Raw genomic sequence first — 11,635 nt, 5'->3', positions numbered from 1 at the left:
TCGTTTGTGAGGAGGGGATCAGATGTAGGGGGTCAGAAACCCTTGGGTAGCGAAGCTATGTTCCAATATGTATGTTAACGTTTTACGAATCGGATCTGGTGTCGGATCTTGAGAAGAATATACCCCCTCCCCTCTCTCTGAAGAGACTTGAATCTTATTTCAGTTTACGTTTTGCGGAAAGTTATAGTTAAAATCGTTCTATGATTTTGATTTTGTTTAAAAATTAAAAAATACTTTGTTTTAACAATGGACTTAACGTTAAGAGAAATGTATTATGGGAATTCTACAATCAATTTAAATTCTAAAAGTAGTCTTGCTCAAGAATCTTATCAAACGATAAGAATTCTGAGCAGAGCAAACCGCACAGACCTCTGAAAACATAAGACGTAGGATCAGGTGCCATGGAGGAGTAAGCATCACCTGTTGACTGGTCACACGTTCTGCGTGTCCTATGTCATGATCGGGTATATGGAGAAATCTGTAGCAAATACTTTGATCGACTATCATAATGAATATTTACTTTAGAACTATTTGTGAAATTTCTGTGTGTAGATTTTTTTAAATTCAATACAAATGAGGTAAAATTTGGAGATAATATGTGAATAACTGTACAAGTCATATTTCCATTTAATTATTAAGAAAAATGTGCATGTATGCAAGTAAGTAAGTAAGTATATAGTTATTTACTTTAGTTATACAGCGTACATACTTTATTTACAAGTATAGTTAATAGTTAACTAGCCTTTTTTATTTTTGTTAGGGGGCTCCGTTTTACAAAAGAACTTACGACAGCGGACTAAAACTTTTGCAAATAACTTTCTTTTTTGACATTAATTTGAAAATTGTTTTTAATCTTTTTAAAAAGAATTCAGAAAGATATTTTTATGCAAGCATTTTTTTTTTACAGAAACATTAGTTTTGTAAGATTTTATAATCAATTAGTTGTTGGTCTAAATATTAAATTCTTTTGTAAAACAGACCCCGTGGATTCTTAATTCTGTCATAAGATTTTGAAATGCCACTCAAGCATACATGTATACATGTAAAGAAAAAACATGCAAAGAACGACAACACCTAAATATTGACGATTCGTTTTTCAATTCCAAATATAATTCATGACATTTGATGAGGAATCAGTCATGGTCTTTGAACATGCTGCAGACCAAGTTAAGAAATCAAGACCACAGGTGCTTGTGGACAGGACCCTCCCCCCCCCCCCCCCCCAATATATACCCTGGATCCAAGGATATTTTTATACGTCTTTTTCCATAAATTAATCTTCTAGTACACATTTACAATGCATTCCATATGAAAAATCCAAAAAATAACGTAGAATTAACGTTTTACATGTATTAAAAACATACCCGCGGTATTTTATAATACCGCGGGTATGATTTTTTAATAAAACGTTAATTCTACGTTATTTTTTGGATTTTTTTTATTTTTCATATGGAATACATTGTAAATGTGTCCTAGAAGATTAATTTATGGAAAAAGACGTATAAAAATATCCTTGGACCCAGGGTATATATTGGGGGGGGGGGTCCTGTCCACAAGCACCTGTGAACCTAACCTGTATCAGTGTATGCAGTGTCCTCTTGACTATGATACATGTATCTTATTCGATCAGGAGATACATCTACATATACCATTTTTCATGACTTATTACAGGCATGTAGTATAATTTTTGAAAGTGAGAGGAGCCAGCCAGAAAAAAATGACAACTTACACCTGAAAAAACTTTTACAAGAGAGATTAATTGTCCAAACTCAAAAACCCCATTGTACATGTATGTGTGTGTGTGAGGGTGTGGGTGTATGTGCGTGCAAAGGGAGGGAGGGGGTGGTAGGTTCTAACTTCCTTGACAATCAAATTTTTTTTCATACATTACCACATTATCCCGATTTGACTATACTGCAGCCTTTCAATGAACATTTTCAACATTAAAAGGTAATGTTTGGAAAAAAGAGAGGGGGTGTCCCCCCTGATACAATGTACCCGTATTATCCATGCCATTCAATATTATGTTCACAGTTACCTGTAGGCTACGTATCTTCAATGTCCACCTGCTTATATTAATATGACCATAACAAAAATAGATTAACATTAAAAATGATACAGATGCAATGCTTTTTATTCTTTATTTATTTGTCTCCTGTTTCCAATTTATGTTGGCCTTTGCCCAACCAACTTCCCCTTTATTTTCTTTCTTCAAAAAATCCGTTAAAGGCTGAAAATATTTTTTGAAAGGTTCTGTGTCTATTTTGGATTTCCCAGTCATCTGCTGTAAAGCCTCTTTCCAATGTTTGCTGCCACCAAGTTTCAACATATTCCTTAAATTAAAAATAAGAATCATTTTTTTGGAAATAAGTAAAAAAGAAAAACAACATATAGAATGAATATAGTGTTGAAAGTTGTGAGCTATTTTACTGTGCGTAATTTACTGTGCGTAATTCACTGTGCGTAATTTACGTTTACTAAGTTAATTTTACGCAGATGTGAAGAAGAGCATTGATAAAGAAAACATCGGACAAAAAAAAAAAAAAAAAAAAAAAAAAAACACACCTGGCAAAAAATTATTCTGTACAAGAATTCGATTTCTTTTTTTAGCATTAAAAAAAAGTTAGTATCTTCCCTATATTCTTACAGACACAACGGGTAAATATTATACTGTATGTGTAACTTACAAAAGTTTGAGTCCTGCCTCTTTTGATCTGTAGAAATCGCACGTGTAAAGTGGTCCCTGATGACCGCTAGCGTTACACATGGCTTCATAAAATTGGAATTGCAGGATAAAACTGGTAAAATATCTGTTATGAAGTATGAATTGTAAATGTACAAAATATAGTATAAGAGAATGTAGAAAACATTTTTTTTTCGATTTATTCTCAAAGGCACAAATGAAAAAGGTGCAGAGAAATTAATTGCAATAAGATACATGTAAATTTAAAGGCAGATGTTTTGAAAAGGTCAGCATGCAAAAATTTTAAGTACTTGTGAATTTTACTTACTAGTATATAGGAGATAAGTACATGTACTTACACGATATACTGTGCATTAGCTGCAACATGGAACTTCGCCCCAGGATCGAAGTCTGTTATTGTTCGTGGGACAGGGGAGGTAACTCCTTGGTACTCCAATCTATAAACAACTCATAGGGGTTATCTCCACATAAAGCTAATTCATTTATTAATTTCTTTATTTATCTAGTTACTAAAAGATTATGTATAGTGTATTTATTTATAATTTTTCTACTCATTTTTGTAGTTTAATTAGTTCATTTTCTTTTATTTATGTTTTATTTATTTACATTTTTCTCTGAAAACATGTACAGTACAGAATATTCTTATTTCAAATTGCGTACCTCATTTTCCACCATTCCTCATTGTACTTGTCGGGAGTGACCTCTCCACTAAATACCCGCCATCTCCACTTATCCACCAAATAACCGAAGGGAAGAAACGCTAGTTTTAACAAGGCCTGTCTCATCAGATAATTGATGTCCGATTCTGAAATGTAGATACAAATCAAATAATTATTATACACCTATGTACTGGCTATGAGGACAAAATCAAGTTGATTGCCCCCAAAGACAGGAACTATTCCACGAGGTGCAGTCGAGGAAAATACATATGTAGTTGCTGTTGAGGGGGACAATAAACTTGCTCTTGTCCGAATAGACTACATTTGTCACGATAAAACCAGCTAGAAGAGTGCCGAGATGAAACGAGAGGGAAGTGGAATGCTGAATAGTAAATAGTTCGATGACAATTTCATTGGCAAATAGCATAAAAAAAAAAAATTCCACGACAGGGTTTGTTTAGAAAAAAAAATGGTGTACTCGTCATATTTTTATAGAGAAAAATTCATAGTGATAAAATAAATCATCTAAGTTCCTTTCATTAATTAAATATCCATTAATTTGTTATATGATATATATATACATGTACATGCAACTTGAGAAAATTTTTGTTATTCGATGTTTGATATTTATAATAACTCATTAGAGAGCAATTTCCGGAAAAGCATTTAAATCTAAAATTTGCTATAGAACAAATAATTTTCAATAACAAACGAGAAAGCACAAAAAATTATGACAATACCATTGCATTTTCTCGTCATATCATCTCTAAAAAACACACTAATATTCGCAATTTAAAAATGCATATACATGTATTAGTTTATGCACCCCCTCCAATCGAGATGGATGGAAAGTTAACTGCTTTCTTTCTTTTAATTATTTAGTGTTCATTTTAAATTAAAATAGACCAATAATTAGATGATTAATGCGAAGCAAGGGGAAAAAATAAATTTTTACAACAGTGTCAAAATTGCTATACCGTTAAATTAATTTATTATTACGTAGCTGAACATTGTGGGGGTTGAATATTTTTACATAAATATTTGCAAAATAATGCGGTTTAATAAATACTTAAATTGTTTGGATATTGAGCATTTCTTACAGCAAAAAAGGGTACAATTTAAACATAATATTTGCATGTTTGTTCATGAAATTACGGAATCTACAACTATATTGAAATTCATGAAATTATCAACATCATTAGAGGGTACATGTAACCATAACCATTGGCGTCTGAACCAAGGGGGAGGGTGCTAAGGGGGCTTATCTTCCAACTTTTTTTTTTTACAAAGACATAATATGGGCAATGAAAATTGGGGCTTATGTGTGTGCTTGACGTACATGTAGAAACATTTTTGTGGGTTTAGCCCCCCCCCCCCCCCCCCACTATCAATTTGCTTCTGACGCCTATGCAAACTATACGAACTCAGAAATATACACTTACTCATTTTATCTTCATCAGACACAGAATTTTCCTCCAGTAAACCGAGGGTCTGAAGATGTTTGCGCGTGCGCACTGACAGTGCAATTGTGTCTCCAATGGCTTCGTGGAATCCACCATTAGCTCCGGTTCTGTACACTGCAGGCTGGTTCCGATAGGCCATAAAGTACTCTATATGACCCATTTCGTGGTGTATGGTTTGGAAATAATTCATTTTAACTTCTGTGCACATTTTTATTCTATGGAAAAAAAATCAATTTTTGGTTTTGAAATTTTGTTATGACTCGCTAAAATGATTACGGTACATAATTATATGACTGTGCGCAAGGAGATAGCTTTTCGATCTGTTTAAAACTATCTGCTGCAGGGAAAATATTCAAAAATATGAAAAGGACAATACAGAAAAGCTTTTACATCAATAGGATAATCCAGACTATCAATGTATACATGTACAGTTTACCTAAAAGTATCATTGTTGTAGAAATCAAAAGCGGAGGCGTGACACTGCACCTCCCTGTCTTTTTCTTTAGGACGGACTAGCATTGAGCGTTTCCAAAAATCAGGCACCATTTTATACAGTCCTATAGAAGTATAAAACTCCTCTGCAATCCGGAACATGTTGCCAACATTGTAACCCTTTTCCACCATTATCTTATCGAAATCCGGTTCCTTCACTTCCGGGTAAGGTTGTACAATGTTAAAGATATTATCCCATTCTTGTGCCCACATATTTCCTTAAAATTCAAGTACATAATAATGTCAACCTTTTACAGGTTTAGAATACTTTTTCTTATTGCCTACAACAAGGTATATGTATTCCTCTTTCCCCGTGGTATAGAATGTCATTATTGATACTGTAGATTCCTAAATATACGCGAGTAATTAATAATCGCGTAATTTCGCAAGAAGCACCACTCTCGAAAGAAAATTACTCGCATGTATTCTTATGATTTAAATCTAAGGCATGTAAAACATTTAGATCAACCGTGCATTCGCGAATGATTATTTTCGCTATTTGATGTCAAACAGCCATTTCGCGACATTTAGTACTCGCATAAAATAAGAAATTTACAGTATTCGTTTCAAATTATAATTTACATTTTTTTGGTGAGAAAGATGAAAGTTCGTGTCAAGTGTATATTAATTGTAGATGTAGACATCTGTCTATAACATGTGTTTCTATCTTTAAAGCTTCTAAGCTATACTCAATTTCTCCCCCTTACAGCATAAAAGCAAAACAGATTAAAACGCAAAAAAGTTATTCATACATGTACTGTCCTTTGTACCGAAAAATAGAAATTAGTTAACATAGACATATTCACCAAACACAATATCTAAACGACGTATACAAGTATCAGGCAAATTTGGTGTTGCTTAATACTAAGTTATATACACGCCATTCATGGTTACCTAATAGGTGCGCAGGAATACTTCCATCATTTGGAAAGTCGTAGGTCGGATGATGCTGAGCATAATAATTTTTCAACTTCCGGCGAACATAACTATGCAGCTGAACGTACAAAGGTTTGATCTCCTGCCACAATCCTTCAACAATTTCTACAAGTTCCGGTGTGTCAAAAAATTCTTTCTGACGCCAAGCGTCTCCCAAGTTCTCAAAACCTTGATAAAAAAAAGAGAGCATTCTCTCATGTTGTAAATTTTGAAATAACCGGGTGGCAGTAATTCAAAATTTACAAGATGACAATTCTTCAACATGATACATGTATGTTATATATATATATATATATATATATATATATATATATATATATATATATATATATATATATATATATATATATATATATATATATATATCTATGGTGAAAATGACAAGATTGCCTTCCAAACATTTTAAACATCTATCGATAAAATAAAATGATCACAAAAACATCTATCGATAAAATAAAATTATCACAATCATGTACAAATTTAAATTGATGAAGCTCTTGTACCGTGTTCCAATGCTCCAGTATTTTGAAGTTCTACCCATTCTGTGTAAAGATTGGCCATTTTCTTTCCGGTAGCATCTCGCCATTTCACCCATAAATCGGATAAAACTGCAGGATCTCGCGATGAATCGAAGATATTGGTTATGCCTGGCTCTAGTTGGATAGTTGTACCATTGAAAACTACGGTTCCCTTTCCATATATTTCTTCTAATTTGGTTTGAATGCTGTTCATTTTCCTACAAGGTTAAAAGATGTGAATTCTGTATGTACATGTATACGTATAATTATGTATCTGCAAGATTGTCAAAATACATGTTAAGGTCATGTTCCTTCAATATATGTTTTGTATTTCTTCATAATATATAAAAAAAATTATTGATAATTATCATTATACTAGGAAACACATCATCTAATATCTTGCACAAATGCCTGACAAGGTACCTCGATTGTTTGTAGGGAAGCTTTTTTAAATTTGGACTATTTCAATGACAATTTTTAAAAAAAAGAAAATTGATCATTGATATTATTGAGGCTTTATTGGTAATAGACCTAAGAGCTTACGAAGTTGCTCTGCCTTCTGTCTACACTTTGTATTCCATGTCAATAGTTTCAGAGTTCTTTTATGGTATGAATGTACGCTAGGCTACATGTATATACAGAGGGAATTAAATGCTTTAAGTTAGAGAAACAGTGTTGTAAAAGGCCCGTAGAACGCAGGGGGGGGGGCACTTTTTCTGATTATAGTATTTTGCAATTATAGTAAAATTTCTTTAGATGCTGGTTGCCCCCCCCCCCCCCCCCGAACTTTCGTTGCTCTAAGGCACTGGCAAATTCCCGAATTTTTGACAGTTATTTGGGTTTTTTGCTTGTCAGATTATTTTGGGAAGTTGCCCCTCCCCTCTCCCCCCCCCCCCCATTTCAAACCGTTGCTACGGGTCTTTGTTGTTATTCAAAATTAACTATGACTAAATATCCTTACTTAATTTTGTGTATTTTTTTTTAAATTAACTGTTACATGAACATGACTGTACAACACTGAACATTAGAGTTTCATTGTATCATGCAATGAATTTGTTTGAAATGTTTCTACTCCTACTGGGTTTTTTTTAATTTTTATAGAACTTTGTGTAAAGGTACAGCACTGTCACATATATTTTTTCAAAGATTAAAAGAAAAAGTAAGTGATGGGCACGCTAATCCACCCCCTCCCTTGCATTCTCTGGCAAATCTTAAACAGATTTTGAGGAAATAGAAATTATTTTAAACATAGTTTTATGTCAAGTTAATTTCAGCGACTTGTTCAGTATTTTTTTGTTTTTGTTTTGTTTTTGGTATTTTAAAACCTGTGACCAACATTTGAACATAATTCTCATGTCTGACTCTTATCAATGTATAGAACTGACTGACAAACCTGAGTTTTGTTGGGTCAGAAGGATTGACGTCATAAGATAAAATCCGAAGTTGGTGTCGGGTATCGTCTGCCAGGCCGGGAATCTTTAATTTCTGTGATGCCTCTTCCACACATTTCTTTTGCCATGATGCAAATCTTATATTGACTTCATTCAACTGTTCGTGAAACAGTTCTCATAGTTAATTAAATTACACTGCACAAATACAACACATTAGGAACTTTAAATTTCGAAAAACTAGAATAATGCATGTCAAATCTGATTTTTATATTAAATCCAAAATTTATACAAAATCTACGAGGAAAAAAAGACAATCGTTGTTACATTTTTGTGGGCTGTTTTACCTTTCTACCGTTTTCTTTGGATAGATCCGTTTCATAATTCCAGCTGGCAAACGCCACCTTTCCAAGCCATCTTCGATATTCCTCGTTTTTCAATATCAACCAATCAGAAACTTTGACATTTATTTCTGAATAAAAAGAAATTATTTTATTTTACAATTTTAAATAATATCTGTAAGATTGGGATAATGCTCACATACAATCCTGCATGGTTTAAAAAATTAATATAAAAAATGTTCAACATTACAAGTACTTTCTATCTATTGTGTACAACATATCCTTCCCCATTTTGGTCAGTTTATGTCACCAACTACAAAGCAAGGGTACAGAATCATAGGGTAAACATTTATACTTCTTTTTGTAGGACAGGAGGGACCAAGGACCTTCACACTCACCTGAGTATGGTACTTCCGCTTTTTCCGAGACAGGTAAACTTATCCTTTACCCCATATAATTAAACCTTCCCTAATCTTTATAGCTCTAACGAAACTTCATGTACATGTAGACTCAAGCGTCTTTGAGAGCCAATTTTTTTTCTTACTTGCAATGAGGCAAAAAAAAAAAACAAAAAAAAAAAAAAACAACAACAACAACAACAAAACAAACATAATTTTGATATGTTTAACATAACATGGACACTTTACAACGGACAAAAACGGATAAAGTGAATCGGATGGCATAAAATGATCTTGAAATCACTAATATACACTTTTAATATGTACGAATGTTGTAAATAAAACGTTAGGTTAGGAACTTGGTTTGAGAAATGCCTTATCGTAGAGATAAAATTGTGTGCCATGAATTTCCTCTTAAACAGACAAGCAGAACAATGAGGGATAGTGGAGGGAAAATTTGACAATACCTTGTGACCGAATAAATACATGTACATTAATCTATGGGTAATAAAATGGACCAGATGAAGCATCATATATATAAATACGCTCTGACAGAGTAATTCTTTTTATTCTGACCTTGTCGCCGCTGTTGAAGAAGTTGTCTTAGGCGCTGCTGTTGACGAGGTCTCGAGTGGACATTTGTGCATAAAATGCAGATGACAAGAAAACACCAAATTACCCTCATCTCATCATGAAACGCCCCCCTGAAAAACAATTTAAATATTCCTCATAAGAAGTATGTGAAAATTATATATCTGTCGAAGGACTTACTTTCATGCAATCAGCACATATAGATATGTTCTCGCTACATGTACATTGATTACAAAAATAGTCGAAAGTTCTTGTGAATTCTCGCTCTAATTTATCGAGAGATAAACTGTTGATCGTTATACATTTATATGCAGATATCTTCGATCAATATGTTTAATATTTTCAGTGTATGTTAACTTTGCCGTGGACAGGGAAAATTTGAAGGTGAAAAGAGAAAAAGATGAGGGAAGAGGCGGCAGAAAAGACGATAAGAAGAGGGAATAAAAGAGAAGATAACGAGAAACAGGGGGAAGAGAGGATGGGAGGGTGTGTGTGTGAGGGATACTACCCCTCGTTCCATTTCCACTTTCTTACCAATGCATAATGAAGGAAAGAACATAATACATATTACATAAACAGGTACTTTCAACCCCCCCCCCAAGAAAAAAGATTAAAAAAAAAAACAAATGCTATAAAGTGTTGTCAAACATCTTGCAGAGTAGGAAATGTCATGATAAACACTCAATGTCTCTGTTATTGCCGATGATGCAAACATTCAAATGTCTTTGCATATTTATGTGACACAAAATTAAAACTGAAAACGTTGAATTCACATTTGATTACCATTTGCTATCCTTTAAATTTAAATCAATAGTAGATTAGCAACAATTAGTGATCCTTGAAATTTGACTGTGAATACATTAACACTATTTCTGAGGCATCTAAAAGTAATTAAAAAAAAAACTCACCTTGTGTTTTTTATGATGATTTAAATTGATGTCCTAGATTAAAGATAAGTATTGCCAATCTAAATTGATGCTTGAGAAAACAAAAGTCAAGAGGATCTTATACTTTGTTTTTAATTGAATTGACGTGTCGCCTAGGTTGTATATACCGGATACGCACATTTGTAACTAGGCTAAGAGTGCATCATATGCTATGCATTTCAAATGGGGGAGGCCTATGAACGATTACGCTCATCTGTATCACTTTCCTTTGTGAGAAAAAAAAATTCCCACTATAACTCATGAATTGTATTTGTAATTGGTCAATTCAATGAACTTTAATCTATTGTAATCAGTAGGTCTTGGAAATCAGCTGGACACATTATTCTCGAGAGCTTACATTGTAATGTTTTTTAAAAAAAAAAAACAAAAACAAAATGCAAGTATTTCTTTAAGTCCCAATTTTGACCTAGACGCTGAGTTTGGCAAACTTAAAAGAGGTCTCGGCTTTTGAAAATGAATTAACGAAAACCAGATTAGCAAAATCAACAGTTAATCTTGTGTTAACTCTACAAAATGGACTCAGTACAAGATTTTAAAAATGTGCATTTACTCAAACGTATACAGGTGTCGTATAGAAAATTATACCCCGCTGTTACGTAACTATGTAGGAAATTTCCCCTTTCAACTAAATACTATTTATTTAGTACATGTACATGTATATACCCCCCCCCCTTGAACTTTACCGTGTACTAAATATTCCCTCAAGATTTGATTTTCTATTACAAAATTAAAAAAAAAATACAAATTCGATCAAATTTTATTTGAGCTTTCGTCTGATTTCTACATGTACTTGTTAGCTAGATTAGAAATGCATGACAATCGAGATAAAATAATATACACTTTACCGTAGCAGATGTGAAAGGTATCGATCCTTTATCGTCAAATATACGTACGTGTTTTCCCAGTATTAAAACGTTTTAATTATTATTTCAGTGTGTGAAGGTCTGTATTCAGCCCGTTTTCTGTGGTCATACCTTTTCCTTTCAAACGTTTCCGGGGGGGGGGGGGGGTATTGTGTTTACAAATTGTAAAATGGTGTCGAGATACAAATAAACGAAATGACAATTGCCAGATATAAATATGATGACCCCTGGCTAATGATATCAAAGTCACAGAATATTATAAGGTGTAGGAAGAGCAGTGGATCTAGATGAAAGACTTAGTACATATAAGCATGTTCCTTTCTTTCCGTGCAAAT

General features: G+C 33.3%; 1 protein-coding gene across 1 annotated transcript; it reads right to left on the bottom strand.

Moving 5' to 3' along the window:
• Positions 1 to 2,116: 2,116 nt before the first annotated feature.
• On the bottom strand, positions 2,117 to 9,603 carry LOC133205785 (angiotensin-converting enzyme-like). Its single transcript, XM_061341655.1, has 11 exons — positions 9,476 to 9,603; positions 8,508 to 8,632; positions 8,166 to 8,320; positions 6,758 to 6,990; positions 6,213 to 6,422; positions 5,263 to 5,536; positions 4,806 to 5,041; positions 3,365 to 3,509; positions 3,043 to 3,141; positions 2,688 to 2,810; positions 2,117 to 2,333 (listed from the first exon to the last, which is right to left on the bottom strand). Exons 1-11 carry the CDS (start codon positions 9,582 to 9,584, stop codon positions 2,141 to 2,143), a joined length of 1,902 nt encoding a protein of 633 aa, XP_061197639.1. The 5' UTR covers positions 9,585 to 9,603; the 3' UTR covers positions 2,117 to 2,140.
• Between the last annotated feature and the right edge of the window lie 2,032 nt (positions 9,604 to 11,635).

Source organism: Saccostrea echinata, unplaced genomic scaffold (genome assembly GCF_033153115.1).
Source record: "Saccostrea echinata isolate AGI-Se365-2 ecotype Australia unplaced genomic scaffold, CSIRO_AGI_Sech_v1 ptg000054l, whole genome shotgun sequence".
Lineage (NCBI taxonomy): Eukaryota > Metazoa > Mollusca > Bivalvia > Ostreida > Ostreidae > Saccostrea > Saccostrea echinata.
Note: the sequence above shows the minus strand (reverse complement) of the source record. Positions and strands in the feature narration are given on the sequence as shown.